Source organism: Plectrocnemia conspersa, unplaced genomic scaffold (genome assembly GCF_051122295.1).
Source record: "Plectrocnemia conspersa isolate PC_06_02 unplaced genomic scaffold, ASM5112229v1 ptg000002l, whole genome shotgun sequence".
NCBI classification, from domain to species: Eukaryota; Metazoa; Arthropoda; class Insecta; order Trichoptera; family Polycentropodidae; genus Plectrocnemia; species Plectrocnemia conspersa.
Window position 1 is genome coordinate 16,922,481 of NW_028277166.1, and position 20,350 is coordinate 16,942,830.

At 31.0% G+C, this 20,350-nt stretch overlaps 1 protein-coding gene across 2 annotated transcripts in view; it reads left to right on the plus strand.

The window, feature by feature from the left end:
- Positions 1–3,647: 3,647 nt before the first annotated feature.
- Positions 3,648–20,350, plus strand: part of LOC148237880 (proton channel OtopLc-like) — a 69,176-nt gene continuing 52,473 nt past the window's right edge. Inside the window, exon 1 of one of the 2 annotated variants that reach the window (XM_088181190.1) lies at positions 3,648–4,359. In XM_088181190.1, coding sequence (XP_088037316.1) covers positions 4,130–4,359 — 230 coding nt within the window. In that variant the 5' untranslated portion in view covers positions 3,648–4,129. The remainder of the gene's footprint in view (positions 4,360–20,350) is intronic. The other variant, XM_088181192.1, reaches the window with a different exon arrangement.

Sequence of the window (20,350 nt, forward strand, 5' to 3'; positions counted from 1 at the left end):
ATTTCTAGCAAAGCTCACAAAATCGTTGTAAAACCCTACTTTTGCTTAGCCATCAAATCTCTCAGTGACAAAACACATCTCTATATTGAGCATTGTTTCGTGCCCGAGATCTAATATAGTTAATCGTTGATACTACAACGTCCATTACATTTTTAATGTCGAATTTATTTTGAATATAAATTTTCAACGTGTTCAACAATTAAAATTTTTAACTAAAAGTGCTGATAGATTTAATTTTTTACACAGCAAGTACTAATATTATTAATATATTCTAACAAAAAAATTGAACAGACCTATGATACAAATAATTTTTATCTGCAGCTGTTTCGAATTTGATAATTTTCACAGCATGTTTTGTACATAGTGCTGTTTGATTATGCAAATGTTCATATTGTCTTCATTACTAAAATATTTTATAAATAAATTAGAGATGTTAGTTTGCCTTTCTTACTGAAAATTATAAGGGGTTTCAGTGATTCATTTAGAGATATCGGTAACAACAAATCACTTTTAAAATGTAATTCTTTAATCGTCCATGATGAATTTAGACTTCATGCGAATGATACTAAACATTGAAGAAAGATCGCTATACAACAAAAGGATAGCGCAGCAATTAAGATAGAATTCGTGCGAGGCACCCAGTATTGCACAATAACCACGAATATTCAAACATTACCGCAACCATAAAAGTCTAAACTATTGTATGAGAAAAACACGCGCCGGAGACAATACGTTCGACATTGTACAATTACCATTGTTATTCAGAGCCCTTGGTTAACGATCGCCATAATTGTCACATCTGGAGCTGCTTTCTCTGACACGTTAAAAATTTAAAGGTGTGTTTCCAAAGATTGGTTCCAAATTATCCGATTCGTTATAGCTTAAATATTAAAGATGTGACACTTGGTCACATTTGAAGAACATCACGAGCAGAGCATCGGAGTATCAGGGTCTCACCGACAGAGCATTTATTAAAAATGACACAGAACTCATATAAAATCCGGAAATATAATATGTTTAAGGATACAAAAACATGACAATGTGAAGCAATTGCTGATGCACATAAAGGTCATATTAAACATGAAGTGAATTCAGAAAAAAATTCTGCTATTATTACTGATGAAACTTCAGATGTAACAACAAAAGTACAGAATTTAATATTACAGCAAAGCCTTTCTAATATAAAATAGTGCAAATAATTTATTCAAACTCTAAATGGATTGTCTGAATTCTTTTCTAAATCTTCAAAAAGATTATGTTCTTCTTTGCGAGAGTTTGAAGCTAGAAGACTTCCTTCTGTAGCACCTACAAGATGGAATTATACATCTCGATTAAGTAATCCAGTACAACTAGAGTCTCCAATTACTCGAACCTTCAACTACTCGAGTATCGAATATTAAAATTTTAAAATACTCGAGTACTCGAGTACTTTCGAGTATTTACCAAATGTACCAAAATAGCTATTATTCAAATTCGTGCACATATAAATAAATGAATAAAATACTTGGTATGTTAATTTTTACAATTATTTTAACTTCACGAACATACTTTTTAAGAACAATAATGCATAAAGTGTCTCGAATTTAATATTACTGCTAACCTTTGGTTTTATTATTACCGTTATGGAAAAAACCCTTTCCGTTGCTGTTGGTCTTATTGTCATTAACGCGTTGGATAAGGCTTCTAATTTATATCTGTTCGCTTTTTATAGATATAAAATTTTTTGAGCTCTTTTTTTATGTTCTCTTCTTTTATTCCCTTCTCTGCTTTTCTCTTATTTCCTTCGACTATTGACAAAATAGCATTTTGTAATTCTTCTTGAATAGATTTTTTTTCTTAAACATATACAATATTCTACTCCTTCTGATTATTGCGAAGAATTTAAATCTATATCCTTCGAAGATGTATTTGGGTGAATCCCTTTCACTCTAGAGCTAAACGGTTCGCAAAGAACTGACTTTACTTTAAATGCCTTTAAAACACACAATTGTTTTGATTTATATTTTAAGCTGAGGGATCAGTATAAACAATTTACAACACTTTACGCTACAACTGCATAGTCATAAAACCTAATTTTTTTTTTTGATATTTAATATTGTTCATTGCCATAAATTAGATAAGTCGGGACTGTCGGACAGAAAACACAAAATAAATTTCTCCGTCGTACCCACTAACATAGCCGACGACCGGAACTATGCAACTATGGTACTATGAAAAAATTATACCTGATAGTAACCGCTCTAACTCGGGACTTCGGGCATAAACGCCAAATAAAAGCAAGACGTTAACCTTTACCGGACCGAGCTAAAGTTATTTTTGTTTCTGAAATATTTCAAAATTTTTTAATTTCGAGTATTAACCGAGTAATTTTCAAAATACTCGATTATCAAGTACTTGAAAAATAGACAAGTATACTAGAGTATCGAGTACTCGATTACTCGAATTGGAGACTCTAAGTACAACAATACAGATGTAAATTTATAGACTTTTTTCGAGACATTTTGGAAAAATGTGAATTATGGGGTTTTGATACCGTAATAATAGCACGAGGCTTTTTGAACTTTTTGGAAGATTTTCAAACTATCAAATTTTTTCAAAACTTCTTGAAATAACTGATGTATTATATATCATTTTACAAACTAAATCTTGAAAAAAAATACCGACGTCTTGAAACAAATCAAATATGAAAAGGATAACAATTGTGATAAATTATGGAATTCTCATGTATCTAAAAAAATATGTATACGACCGAAGACAACTGAGAAATGATTCAGTTATTGATGAAAAGATTGAATTTAGTCAGTAGACAGTATGTGTATGAAAATTGAGTGCCAATTTTCTTCACTCCTTAAGCTAGAATATTACCATCTCTTTACAAATTAAAAATATACGCAATATAAAGAAAATTTTCCGAATGATTTAATTAAAAAACTAAAATAATTTAATACGTTTAAAAAACGAGCTTACTGTTATTTTTTCATGCTCCGAATTTTCATAGAAACCTGTTATTATGAATTATTACAATTTATAAAAAAATAATCTTGAATCAGGTTTCCAAGAAGTATACAAATTAGGTAAACTGATATTAACTATTCCAAGCAGTACCGCTTCAGGAGAATGTTCATTTCTGATCATAATAAGATAAATAGTTGTTATAGAAGTACGCATGGCCAGAAATGACTATAAAAATATATTTATCGAACTAAAACAGAAAGAAACACAGCGTAATTTAAAAATGTATCAAAGGCGAAGAATCGAATTAATGTATAAATAATAAATTATTTTGTTTTCAAAATAAAAATCTTTGTTGTTTGTTTTTTTCAAACAAGCACACCTAACAACGACACCCACCGTACGCCACTGGTATAATTTTAAATTAATATTATTATTTTATGTCATTTATGCAGGATATAATGAATAAAATTAAACTTAATCACCATATGTTAATTGAACAATATCTGTCGCTTGATATTATACATCTATAACGAGCATATTTTTATATGGAAATCTAATCTCATAATACAAAGCAATAAAGACACTTCCGCTCCAATTTAAACGGTTGCCGACCCCTGAATGCAGGGGTATTCCAAGGGTAGGATACCTCCCCGGAGGGCGAGCGGCAGGAGTGAGGGGAGCTGCAAGTGCCTCACACTAGAAGCGACCCACGGGTGGGTTGCACGTGTCCTGTGCGCACATCCTTTCACGTCACAATTCATCCTCAAAAAAATCCCCAAAAATCCATCCAAAAACAACGACATCTTACAGTGTACTGTCGCGTTCAATAAATGCGTTCGTCTTTCGAGAAAAGCTTCCACGGAAGAAGCTCCAACCCCGCGGAAGAAACGTAAACATTGCGTACGCTGAGAGAAAGAGAAGCTCGCATATCCATTGAGGCATAGGCTCTCTTTGTTTAATATTTTTACCAGCGCGACTGGTTTCTGGACCCAGTGGTCGGTCACGCCTCGACATGTGAGGTACTGTATATATTATAATAATAGTCGAATAAAACTCGGTTGTGCTCAGTATATCCGTCTCAACATGCAAGATTGATCTGTGATTATTATTAAGTATAAATGTATGTGTTCATTGGTGGTCATAATCATGTGAGGTGGTCTAGTCATCATCAAAAATGGAAGACAGTTCGCCGGATCTGTCGCTCAAGCTCAGGCGGGGCTCGAGCGACTCGAGGGACTCTTTTTACATGGACTTTGCTCAAGGTATAGACTCGGACATCGAAGAGGTTACTACTATAGAGAGGCCCAGATTACAGCCTCCGGACACTGGCACAACTGATGGAGGAGACACGGACACTCTGGCCACTCCCTCGGGATTGGATGACACCAAGGAAATGCCGCCGCAGTGAGTATTTTTAAAGTTTCATTCATAAAAAAATACTACAATATATTGTTGTAGTATTGTACGGAGTAGAAGCGCTGCGCATGCGCAGAGTTTTGACAGTTAGGACGCTATCGTAGTACGTGTATGCATTGTTAATAATATTGTATGAATGAAATTGTTGTGTTGAAATTCGAAATCATATTTTATAATACTCAATAATCTATTTAATTATAGTAATATTTTTAATTATGACAGGTATTACACATTTAATTAAAAAACCCGAACAAGGAAATAGTATTCCAAGCAATTATCATCCTATTAGCGTATTATCTTAAATTATAAATGAACAATTTGCTTTTCGTGAAAAGCGGAAATAAATACAGCTATTAATGCTAGATATAGAAAAAGCATTCGACACCATTTGGCATATATGTTTGGCTTAACATATAAATTATTTAAATATAAATCCCCTGATTATATTATACACTACCTGAATGTTGTTTTAATTAATTATTGTATGTAATTATTATTAATAATAATCAATAAATCCGATCTTCCAGAGACGATTTAATTATAAAAGCAATATGATTCATATGTGAATCAAACCCAAGTCTTTCAGGTTAATAATTGTGCTTGTTAAAATAAAATAATTTACTTATTAAATTGTATCACCTATTCATTTACTTTATGTTTTAAAATGCGTAATACATTTAATACTGAGTTTGACATTAAGTACGTTTTATAGCTATACAATAATTTGCAAACAATAAATTAAGTTATAAAAATAGATTTAATGGTATTCAAGGCAACCCCCATTCGTTATAAATTTACTGTTATTTTACTAGTCGTTTCGAAAACAGCAAACTCTTTAGTTAGAGCCTGATTTTTATATTCATCTCTGGATTTTAATTATTTTGCTATTAAGCTTTCTGTTATACAAAGATACATTTAGTTAATCTGAAAAATGTACATATGTTTAACAGAAAGCATTTACATACATATGTTTGGCAAAACATGATCAAATTTAACAATCTGAATAACTAAACTTGTAGACGTTTACAACTCAAGATTTGGATAATACTAATTATTACAAGAACTTCCTTATAAAAATTCTAAATACTTCAATCAAATCTAATGTCATGTTGAAAATTATTTTTTTGTGATTTTTAATAATTCAATGATAAAGCGATATTTTTGTTATTAGTTTGAAGTAGAAATATCTTTCTAAAATTTAATCCTGAATACAAAACTTAAATTGAAAAGTTTTGTTAGCAGACAAGCAATAGAAATTCCCGTCACACTTCCGGATTTCAATACTAGAACCCCACACAACCCAATTTGCTCGTTCGTCACCAGCACTTCTATATCCCACATCTAATGTGATTCTCATGCCACTTTGACACGCAACAGCTTTCACGCTTACAACAACGTCCTCCTTATGACCGATTACAACCAGCCGCGAACTCAGCTGATGATGAATAAGTAACGGGACTCGTATAGACCGCTGTGTGAAAGATTGATGCAGAGATGTTATCGAGGCCCTTTATGGACACCCTTATTTGGTTCGAAAGCTCTGAAAGGGGAGCTTTTTTCTGCTTTTATTTCGAACACGTTCTGCGGTGCACGTCTTCTATTCTTGGATTCGGATGTGACTCTCGGGCTTTTGGTAAGAATTACGATCGGTCGTTAAGTATGCGTGATTGATGGATGAATCACTCATAAAACTCGGCGTGGGGTTAATCGACGCTTGATTTAATGTATTTTCGATTTTAACGTATATAATAAAACTAGATGCAATGAGCGCTGCAGTCTGTTTCCTAGCAAAATTATAAGGACTTTATGGCATCATTATGCTTGCTCTGGTGTATTTTTTTAAACATACGATGCTCATAAAAATCATCCACCAAATTAATTATATAAACACTTATATGTAATAGCAGGTACTAATTGATTATGTGTATAATGATACCATACCACTTGAAAATAATTAAGTTTACACGTAAAGTTGGGTTAAGTTTAATTTTAAAATAGTTTGATGATTCATTCGCTATTAGTATAAATAGCAAAGATTCATTTCGTCGTCATCAGATTCTGATTCGTCAAATCTATGAATCATACATTTTTAATCCCAATATCCCCAATCTACGCAAAGTTTGACTAAATTTCGAGTCCGTCGGAAGTGTTTTTATTGATATTCCACCCTCCATTGTTCACAAGTTCATCGTACCAATGCTGATGAGTTATGACCCAAATCTTTCCCCTCTCTCTATTTTCGACGGGGGTAAATAGTTGTCATCCACGGCGACGGTGCTAAAACGCCCAGCTGAGGAATGTTGCCAGGTCTTCTTTATTCAATTCAACAGACTGGAAGAAAAAACTCAAGTGTTCCTTTGAGCGTTTAAAGCTTTAGTCAACGGCGTGTCTTCGTGAAGCGGCTTTACGAGCTCTTAAATTTTGATCGCTTCCTAGATTAACCAACTCTTTGCTTGAAGAATAACGCTTGGTAATCAAGAGCTATGTAGTTAAATAACGAGAAAAAAATGTGTGAAGCACTCTAGTGTGATAGTTTAAAGTTTTTCATACTGTAAAGTGGTCCTTAAGTTTCAATAAAAAAAATATTTATTGTTCCATTGTTTACAGACTAGAAATTGGCTTACATGAGATGATTTTTTCCCAGTAAAAGCGAATTGTATTTTTATTGTCCCATTATTTAATTTAAGTGCAAAATCGATACCAGCTTCTTTTCAACAACTGAAATTATCCAGAACCCAAATTTAAATTTCACCCCTCCCTCGCTTAATAATGTATTTTATTTAAAAGCTCCAATCTTTTTTTAGTTTTTCTTTGATGCTGATTATCGCCCTTTCCATTTTTTCGATTAATTCAAAAATTTTTGCGATGATTCAAAAATTAAAATTTAGATTAATCGTACAATGTTTTATGATTTGTTATTATATTTTGGAATTATTATGTTTAAACCTTACAGTGCGTTAGAAAAACCTGTAAAAAAATGTCTTCCTGGATAATCCGTCACTGGTTGTCCCAAATCTGGAGTCAAAATCCTAGCTGCTATCCGTTGACTGCTTGGTTCTCATTCGAATCCGAATAATGAATATAGAGTGCTGCTCTGCTGCCAATATCCGAATGAAAATGTCTTCTCTAAAGCATAGTCTTGTCTTTTATTCCTTAAATTTCTCTGGTCGAAAGGCAAACGGCTCTTTTATTTCGTGCATTTCTATAAGCATTCAGAGTTCATAGGGTGAACGAATTTTTTACATAAAAGTTCATTAATTTTTTTGTCGAATATAACGTTTACTATTAACGACTTCCTTTTGGTGTCGCCGCTTTATTTTAGCTGATATTTGAGTTGTCAAAATTGTTATAGAGAATTAGTGAGATTAAATGCATTATTTGAGAAACTTCCACAGTATATGTCTTGACAAGAACATGAATATTTAAATTTTACTTTTTTATGGTTGCGAAATATGATTTTGACTGTGTGTGTTTTGACTACATTGTTAACATGTTCTTGCCTTAAATGTATTTCAAAATTTGGCTTGGTTTTTTACTACCGAAAATAATTTCATAAGGAAGGAAAGTTCAACTGTTTTATTTATCTGTGAAAGACATTCTTATTTTATCGAAAATATGTAATACTAATTTTTACAGTCCAAAATAATATTGTTCGCTATTTCTAATAAAAAGTTACCTTCAATTTCATAAAAACCCTTTATTTATCTACCTATAAGTAAAGAGAAGAGATAATCTAGCTGTAATTTTAGGTTAAATCACATTTTTCTGTAAAAAAATACTGATTTTTTTGGTGTAAATTAATAAAATGCAGTAAAATTATATTTTTTTTAAATATATTAAAATTATGTTTCCTTTGGTTAACATGTTTTTGTCTTGCACTTTTCACATATGACGTGAAATATCAGTAACTGACCATTCACCCGAAAGACCTTGGTTCGAATCCCATATGAATTTTGCTGTTTTTTAATTTATGCCGTACCTGGGTGATTATTTTATAATTATAATTCCGATTGATCATCATAGATTTGCTTTACCCAGATTTTTCTAATCTCTCGTGATGATTAATTTAAATTAATAAAATAAACATAAAAATTTATCGACTATTTGCGCTTAGGTCACTTGAACGATGCACATTGCAGTTATTTTATATAACGTTAAAATAGGGGGGATCTACTTTATTAAATGGGGCATTATATTATAGTATTCCGTACCATACTGTCTGTCAAGACACTGAAAATATCGATCTTCACTTGAATCGCAACTAGCTTGTAGCGATAACAAGTATATTATATCATGTTAATAAGTCTATTTATAAACTGGAAGCTGGAGTTACCGAGAATTCAATTAGAAGCCCACAAACCCTCTTCACAGCCTCATGTTTCAATAACGACACTCAAATTCATGAAAACGTATGAGTATGATAAATTGGACCGAAATTTTTCTAAACTGTGAACCGTTTTTTTTTTGTTTTAGCCTGTTGACAATTTACGTGATTTTTATTTAAGATTTTTTTATTCAAAGGAACAGCATTGTGATTCTGACCCTCTTAAGACTATGGCCCCGGGGTGGTAGTTAGACCACTGAATTGCACGCTTTTAAGGTTCTAATCCTGTCTGACCGAATCGCTAGATCGAATTTCATGTTCCCTTTTATACCGCAGTGTCGTTGGCCTTTAGATTTATAGTCGCAAACGGCTAGCCGTTAACTATCGGCTGGACATAAAAAATAGTTTCATTACTGTGATCGCAATAGGTTTTCTCCAGATTTAACCCATCTACTGATACTAGATACAAATGAAATTTTACGGAATTCGGAGACAGAGTGCGACGAACCCGGAGATCTTTCCCAAATTTGAATAGCGTTTCGCACGCGATCATTGTCTCGCTTCCTCCTTTGCTTCTCTCCCTTCTCGTGAATTCTTTAATAGGGATTTGGGGAATGATAGTGGAATTCGGCCGTAAGGGGAATCGTGGCAAAGGGTGGAAAACATCAGTAGATATGTACAATAAAAAGTTTTCGAAGGTGAGATGAAAAAAGAGTTTAAATAAAATTAACGAATCGATTAGTTGTGATTAGGGATTCCAATCCCGGGATCCCGAACGATTTTCAATACCCGATGAGTCCCGGGATTATAAAACATAATCCCGAATTTTTCGGATTGATTGATTTATCAAGCACAATCGAATTATTATTGACAACATCGTTATATTTCGTGTACAAACTTGCGCGAGTTGCACGTGTCATATGTGAATCTTTGAGGCTGTGAGTCTGAACGTGCTTTTTCAGCAGCAGGCTGCTTAGGAACCAAAATCAGATCAAGGCTAAATGATAAAACACTTGATGCTTTGATGTTACTTTGTGAGTTTTATTCAAAATAATGTTTTCAATTAATTGTGTCTATGAATGTACATATGTACATACATTGTCAAAAGTTCATTTTTTTCTTCTCAAATAAATATATAAGACCTAGCCTTTTTTATTTTTATTATATTATTTTCTATTTTAAGCCCAAGACTAAAATTATACGTACTTTATACATTGTACGTTATTAAAAACAGATGTAAAAATATATTGTATTATTCATTTGAAATTATTTTTATCGATAAAATAACATGAAAATTATCCCGGGACTGGTCCCGGGATCCCGGGATCGACTAACTGCAATACCGAAATCCCGGGATCAAAATTTTGGCCCGGGATTGGAATCCCTAGTTGTGATGTATAAAAGCAATTTTAGTATATTATTGTAATCGTTTACAAATCAAGCATAAATTTAATTAGCATAATGATAAAGATTTATTAAATATTCATAGTAAAACAATTTATATCGTTCTTAGTCGTTTTTCATTAAATTCATTAAATTATTTTAAAATAGGTTTACACACATATGCTATCAAAGGATACGCGTTTTACCTCATTTAACTATACCCGAATATGTATCTATTACATTTAGACTCTAATTTATGCATCAAGCTCGTTGGTTTTAATTAACTATAAAAGCTTTTTAGATGTTACTACCATGTAACTCGCACGCTTGAATTTAAATGGAGGTAATTAATAAATGATAGGTTATAACGATTTCCGCTTTTTGTTGTATACAGACTGATTGTTGGTAATGGTATTCATCCTCGGTTAATAATAAAAAACGCACAACATCGTTCAATATAAAATGCAACATAACGAGGGTGACAATTGGTTCAAATTACCAGAGTCCGTGTATCAGTATATATGTGGATAAATAAGTAATTATATACAGGATCATCCAGCAAAAATATATTAATATTTATTGCAAAATATACCTTAAATTTAAATGGTTAAAAATAGGTCGTTTAATTTTTTTTTATTCTGTTCTTATATTATAAGGCTGTTCTAACATAGGTGTATTTCTTCTAAATGTTTATGTATACCAGCAACGATGGTTTCACTGCCAGGTTTTGTTGCCATTTTGACGTTTCTACGAAACATATGGACCTTCTTTCGGAATTCTAACCCTTCGGGGTGTGACTTCGCAGCCAGTAAGACGCTGATGGAAACTAATGAGAAATTTATTAGTTAAATTTACATATTGCGACAAACTATGATTGCCGATATCGTTATTCTCCGAGCGGTGGCGGAGAAGCTGGCGGAGAGATGAAGTCTAATTGGTGTGGCAGCGACAGTATAGCGAAGGTTGATCCTTTCTGCTGCGGTGCTCTTATGATGGAGTCTCTCTCAGGATGTGAACGTCCATGAGCTCCTTCGAGTGTCTGCTTGAACCTCATTGGAGACCAGCATTATGTATTCAGGGCTGTAAAGCTTGCTGACCAATCACAATCATGCAGTGATCATCCAGCCAATTGTTGCACTCACTTCTTAAAACAATGACATACATATGTATACCCTTTTAGAAAGCGACATTTGCTTGATGGACATTTCCGAGGTCAAATTGTGCAACGGGAATATTGTGACCTTACGGTGTTTTTTTTCTTCCGGTGATATATTGTTTCTCGTGACCGTTTCGTAATAAAAAAATAGAGAATCATTACTTGTTATTTATGCGGGAACCCCTTTTTTAGTCCCACTATTGTTTTGTTTATCTTTATTGATTTTTTGTCACAGATTTTAACGCGAGTAGTGATTCGTGTTAGATTTATGATGATTGTTTTTTTCTGTGGCTATTTATTATACAGTTAGTGTTCGCAAAATCTGTCTGTTGATTGAAAATTGCTATTTTTGAACCGGTTTGGTTCAACAATACCAATTTTCAAATGTCATTTTGCAGATTTCTAATGCTATTGGTATTAATAATTAATCCTGTTTTTAAAGCGGCAATTGCGCCGGAAAAAATATTTTAGCGCCATATCGTTAGTCTATTGTCTTTTGAAATTTCTTTCGCTAGCGGCTAGTAAAAACGCTATTGTTGACCATTCTTTTTTTAAACTTTTATTTAGTACAATTATTTTAAAACTTTTAAAGATAGTTAACTATTCAATATTGATTTGTATTTAATTAACTATTTTTTTAAATTTATTTATTTTATACTTATAGGTATATTTTCACTGGCGTTTCAATAAAGACTTTTTATTGGTTAATATGTATTTCTACTAGCGAATATATAATTGAACTGATCGGTGTTAGTAAAATTATATGCTACTCTAAATTGCCGTTGAAAATCAATTTGACAGTTGCGTTTTGTCCATTTGCCTCAAACCAAAACCTAACCTAAACGAAATAACCAAAACCAACTTGACCTCATATAAGTTCTAAAACTAACTTTAGTTTTTATACTTTCGTCAGGTTAGGTTTAAGTTTGATTTAATTTATTTTAAATATTGTAGTATTTTGTCGAACGATGTGATCATCCGTTTGTCTACAAAACTGTCTACTGATACTGGACAGTGAAATTGTGAAGCAATTGTTTGGTCAATTGTAACCAACTAGTACAGTACATATATGGTATAGAAAAATATATATAAACTTAATGCAAGTGAAATATATTAATATTATATAAAATATACGTTTCTAGATTTTTATTATAAAATATTTACAAATATGTAATTATAAAAGTTTAATATAATATATTATTAATAGTATTAAAAAAATAAGGGTAGATTTGTATTAGAAAATGAGAAATAAAGTTTAGTCGGTTTTCTAAATGAGATTAAGTTTATAATGTATTTTACAATTAGCTATAAACTAAAATATAAATAAATTTTATTACGATGCTCAAAAAAACATTTTTTTTTCTTTTTCTCGTTAGCTTTAAAACAAAATACTAGTCATATGCTGTACCTAATTTTTTGCTCATTCCTTGTAACCTAGTTGTATGATATTTTTTAATCAACAGATGTCACTGTAGCTTGAGCCATTTTTAAAATATATAATAAAAACGCATTTTCATAAATAAAAATTTGAGTCTGCTGCTGTGGTTTGTACCCGTGGCCTCTGGGTTATCAATTTCGACCTTACATACTACGCTATTCCGACCTTTATAATTTAAGCAATACAATTTATTCTTAACAAATATTTTTTTTTATTGCCTTTAAATGTGAATTTATCAATCTTTTTTTAAATTAAAATTTTATATTCAATAAAACAGTTTCTTAACTGAAAGTTTATTAGAAATATTTTAACCATACAAATATATAAAAAAAATCTACTATGTAATTTATTTGGTTATCTCTGTATACCACACATTTTTAATAGCTATCTCACCATATGTCAGTCTAATGTCTATTTCTTAAATTAGTTTGCGTCATATGCTAAGGGCACTTTTATCACTGCTCTGTCTGGATTGAATTAAAAATGGCTGTATTTGTTTTGAGATATTTAATCAAATTATTATATTAATACCCATTTTGTAATGATTTATTACGTATTTTTTATTATTCACATTTCTTTTACATGAACTTGAAAAAATTATATTAATATCCAGAGCACCCGGCATACTTCCTGGCAAGCATTCACACCGCATGTCTCATTGTCTGGGTATTGGTCCGGGCCTCCATGACCATTATGTTCCATTTCCTGCTCGTCCTGCACATACGTACGTAAACATATACACATTTATGTACGTATACTCCTACAATAAAATAGAATCGGAAGTGGACCGTCTTCCGGGCAATCACCGATTTCGATCACGATCTTCTGCCTATTCAGATAAGTGTGATAGATTGGAATATATTAACTGCATATTCTTATGGCTGCTGTTACAATGACCATCAATAATTCAGAATGTTAATATCTTATAAAACCGATAATCATAAATAACATATAACTATAGTTTTCTTTCGTATCCGGTTTGTCCGATTTTTGTTCTTAGTTGTTTCGTATTCTTTAACACTTAACCATATACAATGATGGTAATAATTTATGGCATAATAGAGGTTTCAGTGACATTGCGATAAATGTAAAATTAACTTGACTCTCAAGTTAATTCTTATCGCATTTGTCGATTGCAAAATGAATCTGGAATTGTTGCTACGAATTAAATGAATTATAGGAATAAACAAATTCTTACTTAAAACAAGTACAGAAAACTCATCAAAGGAGTCTGCGGATAGTCGCTTACATGCAGAATAATTATATATATAAATGTATGATGCTGGTGTTGTAAGTTACACAAAGCACGTCAAGTTTGTTCTAATATTAGTAAGCTAAATATTTGATCTCAAAATGGAATGGAACAAAGGTATAATACTAAAAGCAAATATGTCTCTATCAAATGACCCGAAAGGGTCCTGATCCTTTTATTTAGCCTTTTTATGCTTGGGAAAAAATTAACAATTCAATCGTCCCATTCAAACAAAGGTCAGATTAAATCAATAGTCCATTTTTTCCCTCGCCTTATCTTAAATGTAAATTTACATTTTTACGTAGTATTTACCCACGTTAATTACCGCTTTAGTTACGTAATTTACCGGTCGATAATATCTAATTTTTTTCTCTCTCTCCCGTCACGGCGTATAAAAAAATTAAAAATCGGGAGGGCTGTTAAGTTAATTAATGTAAGAATCCATTATGGGGAGAATTCCTAAAGCTTGTTATACGGTTGCGTGTATGATTGTATTATTTTAGGACGGGTATGTCAACAAATTAGGACAATTTAGTGATCGATGATCGTCCCAGTTTTTTATACTATGTACTTATGAATACATGCGGGTATTAGTTTATAACTATAAGTAATCAAGCTAATTAAACGAACCTTGTTACACTAATTATAACATAAAATATATATTTAATGGAAATATTAAAAATTATATTACACAGGCTTCTCAAAATATGATTAATTATTTTAATAACTATATAACAAATTTAAATAATCTTAAAATATTGATGTACGTACATTTGGACAAGTATCTTTACTAGATTATAATAACTATTGTGCTATATAATATTTAACAAGAGCGTTAGATGTCTGGCTCGTTTCCTGATTATATAAATTTGAGAAATTAAGCATTTTAAAATATCATATAAAATACTAGCACGATAAATTCGCTGACTATCGACCTGAAAGACCTGGTTTCGAATCCTATATGGACCTTAATGTTTATGAAATTTAATCCTGTCTATGAAATTCAATCGATTATCACATATTAGATTTAGATTTTCCTAATCTCACGGATGCGTGTCGTGCTGATTAATTATAATCGAGCTAGGTCGTAAGTATTAGGTATTGAAAACTCTCTAATAATAAGCTACCTTAGCTTTAAGAGAATATCCTATGTATTCAACAAACAAAATGTTAGTTAAAACCTGTTTAAAGCATCAATATAACTTTACCAGTAGGTTAATATACAAATATATTGTTTTAGAAAGTTCATTACAAAGCGAAGAAGACATAGAATATATACTATTAAAATTATAAAGCTAAAATGTCATTTTTAGCTATGTAAATATTAATGAAAGAAACATAAAAGTAATTATTTTTAATTCTCAAGTTTCATAGTTATCTCTTTATTTTTAACTAGGAACCTGTAGTCACTTAATTTATAATCAATTCTTTATTATTCAAGTATTTTACAGTATGGCAGTGCTCTTTAATTTATTATATAATAAATCTACTAATATTTTTTAATCATTTTCTTGACTCATTTTTTATCGTTTTAACTAGAGCTTAGAAAAAATGTATTACCTTTTTGTTTATTTAGCAACGAATAATATGTTATTGTTGGTCTAATTAGTTTTGTTTATAATTTTAGCGCTTTTCCAGTTGATTTTTCTCTCTGATTAAGCATTCGACAATTATTTTAACTAACTTTGGTGTGTAGATTTTAACAAAATATTATAATCCTTCTTCGTTTGTAACGACCAAGCTAAATCGTCGCATTTAAACAATACAAGATATGACAATTTCTACTCACATGTATAAAAATATCGACATTTAAGCTTACCGGGAAAATATAATTTCTTAAGTAAAAGGCTACCGATATGACGGTAAAATTTCCTTTCTGGCGCAAGTTATAATATTAAAACAGATATTTATTGCTTTTTCTGGCGCGTGTTCAAATACAAAATATTAAACGAACACGCAGTGAAACCTAGAAAACTACCGATACTTGTTTATGCATATATTCGGGTGTAATATGCATCTAAAAGCTAAAATAAGTTTATGTATAATAAGTTTAAATCACTTATGCTGATCAAGTGTAGCAGAAAAATTGTAGATCTCTTTGCATTCCTCGCGCAATATCACATTTCACACTAAAAGTGACTTAAATATACTTTCGACCATGAGCTTGTCACCAGTGGAGCTCGCGCCAAATTGACACAGACGCTCAAGTGGTCGACAATATTGCTACTTCATTATTCTATAAGTTTAAAAAAGGCGTTCAATCTGTTTATTTCACTTTATTGATCCAATTTAATCTTATCAACTCTGAATCGATCTTTAAGATGACTTTGAAATTTGGAGCTATGGCATGAACGATCCATCACGTATCTATATATATATTGAAAATATCAACCCACTGCACAAATTGTATGGTTTGACTATAAACATAATATCTACGCATGCATTGATATTTTTATTATCAAAAATCGTTCAATCATTGCCTCCATTGTATGTATTTTTGTTATATGCCATATTATATTGAACGGAAAAATCATTATTTACATTCTCATACTGTGGTTTTTCTTTAGTGTTATTATAATCAGTGTTGTGTTTTAATTCCTAATTTTCACTCTTATTATAAAATTTGTTATTGAAATAGCATATTTTTGTAGTAAAAAATTGAATAATTTATTGAGTAATTCTTGAGAAGATATACTACTCAGAATCACTCATGAAAATTGATGGCGAACTTATGCTATCAAGTGCAACATTTAAGATATTATCACAAATGAACAAACACAATTATCTAGTTCTATTGAATCGTCCGATGAAATGGTACTATTTAGAGGATTTTTAAAGAAGTAAAGAATTGGAAATAGGTACATAGATTTTTATTTCTACAGATGTGGACATTAAATTCATATTTAATAACTTTAACCATGTACAAAGATTAGATAGAAAAAAGCGTATTTTAAAATTTTGGGAAGAAAATAAAAATACATATTCTCATTTATACAAAATTGCAATGATTTTTTAGGAGCTTCAGCAACACAAGTTATTGTTGAAAAATATGGTAGAAATTTAATTTTTAATACAAATAAAAGCATTGAAAACCGTAAAAACCGATATTTATTCCGGAACTGAACCTATATATATATATATATTTTTTAATTGAACCGGAACGAAAAAATAACGGTTCAATGCCCTAGAATAAACTCTTAAAAATAAAATCCATAAGTTCTGAGCTGTTTATTAAAATATCAACTTTTGAACTGATGAATTAGCTTTTCTTTTAAACCTATACTTTATTAGAATCGATTCGAAAATTTCCACACGTTCAAAACATTTACATTTTTCCATAGTACTTTCTCATCGCGTGACCTAAACAATTTTACCTGTTGATCGAAACTGGGTAGCAAGTGTCACGTACGTGCACTCTGAAAGCATTACCTGTAACGATATCAGCAATGCCTTCATGCCACAAGCTAGCCACATTTCTTATAAAACCATACAATATACACACACACGCCATCGGTTATTGACATGGCTACAAAGGGAGGTGGTTGCGAGCGGTGGTATGGAAATAACCCCAACGTTTTGTTCAATTGCTTGGAACTAAATGACGCACACCGGCGGTGGTTGTTGATAACATCGAAAATGTACTGTACCGATTTTTGTGGGAGATTGTGGAAGATATGTGTTACTTTTTGAGCAAAAGTAATATTATTTTATTGAACGATTTATTAAAGAAATTTAAGTCTTATTGAGAGCATTTCTATATATTGTTAAAAAAACTGTGTGTAATTTTTTGTCAAAAAAAATTACATATTGATTTGAACTTTCATACATGTTTTTAAAATGTTTCGTTTTTTATTTCTATTTTGATCTTGAGTAATTTCACTAAAACTCTTTACATTTTTAGTTTGACTATATGTTATAAAAATTACATTTTTTTGCAATTTAGTATAATATACTATATTTATGCGAAGCTGTACATAGATTTAATTATGTATTTTTAAAGCAGAACAACATTTATGTATAAAAAATCGTTTAAATAATTAAGCCAAATATTTTTTAAGGAATCACAAAAACAAATTAATTTATTAAACGAAGGTCGAATTTTTGACCATTTTTTTAACCGCCGGAAGTTTTGCATAAGTTTATAAATAAATATTTATTTTACTTTTTTATTTTTTTTAATTAATAAATATCGTTTTTCTGGTCTTAGTTTACCTAGTTTTTCACCTAAATTACAGAATTTTGAATGTCTTATTTTATTAATTATTTTTTATATTAGCGTAAATAAAAATAAAAATATTAGTAAAATAAGCAACCACATTTTTAATTTATACATCACACTAATAAATTTCTTAAAAAAGTTTTCACTGATATTGTATTGGTGAGTGCCCACACAAGCTTTTATAATTATCAGTAGCGTAATTTTAATAATATGACAATTTAAAAATTGCGATTATTTGGCACATTTTTCGATCGCGCGCAAATATGCCGGCTGTACGTAACAGAAGCCGCCGTCCGGACGACATATGAAATTTGCGACAGTGATCGCTTACTCAAAGTCGTAGGTCTCGGCAGACTTCAGTTGTAACTACAGTTTGGACAACTTTCAAAGAGTGTAGTGCAGGCATAATATTTTGTCAATGATGTGATGCCACAATTCTGTGGTCTTTGATCATGTAAAAATACGCGAATGTGTATTACCAGTAACGTTATATTTTCACTGGCGTTTCTGTAAAATCATATTTAAATATGTAAATTTACACCGGTAGATACATATTTATACTAGCAAAAATATAATTTAACTAGTAGGCGCTAGTGAAATTATATGCTACTCCGAAACGTTCATTTGCTGTTCCAACTCAAACCTAACCTAAACAAATTAAATTAATCTAATGTATTTTTTAAAACTATTTATAGCTTTTAAACTTGCATTAGGTTAATTCGTTAGATTTGATTTTAGTGTATGAACTTACAATTCTAAGAAACTCTGTAGAAATACGCGTATCAGATCCTCTGATAAATAAAAAAATACAGTCTTACTGATACTGAGCAGTGAAATAGTAAATCAATTGTTTGAAGCATTTTAACTGTCTGAGTTACTGAAATTATATTTATATAGACATATTTGTCACATGCAGAAATAAATATCCCAGCAAAGTATAAATTCACTGTAACATATACATTTATAAAGTATAGTGCAAAGCCCTCTATTCAGATTATTAATTATTAATATCTACATACTTTTCAAGCACACGCTTTCTCACAAAACTTTCCTAGTCATTTAATCCAATTTCGCAAAGTATCCATCTTTACACGCATATTTCCTCAACAATTTCCACAAAACGCGAGTTTTCATCTCCAGCCGCGAGATTTGGTCCCTTTGAAAAGTTTTCCCCGAGCATACATTTTCTCATAACGCTTAATTTTCAACATTATTACGCGAGGAAACTTTTTCCTCGGATATAAGCCCCAAACTCGTCCGTGAATTCATGTTAAATTCTCCAACCACCATCCAACTACAGACTAGATGTCTGAGTAGATTTTGTATAACTTGTAACTAATTACACATCTTAATGAAACAAGCTTCTTTTTATTAATCCTACTTGTATTTTTACTTGAATTATATTTTAAAATATCTCAGTTAATTTAGATTATGTTTAAAAAAATGATTTTACATTTAATATATTATATGGCAGATTTATTTTCTAACGAATTAATGTTTACACTAGCACTTGACGGATTGCACGTGTGTTTGAACATTGACCACGGGATGTATCGCATGACCGAGAACATCCCCTCATCAAGACTTAATCGATCACCACAAAGAACCATTAGGGCCGTGTCATAAAAGGTCGTGGGGATGTAAAATGGTTTGACTCAGTTAATTGCAAACGCCCAACCCCCAGTACAATTTAATGTTGCGCTATCAATAGAGTCGTTCTCCAAGGGTGAAAGGATCTCATTTTGATACAATCGAAGCAGGATACTATGTATAATATTTAATCAGTTTTACAGTGATTCTCGCCGCTCTTTGTTTTCGTGAATGCGGGTCGGGTATGATTATGTAGGCTTAATTTTAATTTATGATGTTACGATTGCTTTTTGGGTTATGTAGGTATAAAGGTGAAGTTAATGTTTTTCGCTAGGGTTTTATTGCATTCATGGTGTAATTAAACCTTATATTAGATATTAAACTTGAGAATTATTGCAAACAATTTCATAAAATCTACATAATACATTCATATTTATCTACTTAAACGTATAGTTAAAACAGAAGGTGTAAATTAATTAAAATATGCAAAAAAAATGATATATGTATACATATAAACAATTAGAACAGATCAACACAATCTGAGAATTGGTTTAAAATTTAGATAACTGTGTTTATCGGATATTTATCTTATACGGTACTTTAGAAATTATTTTTAG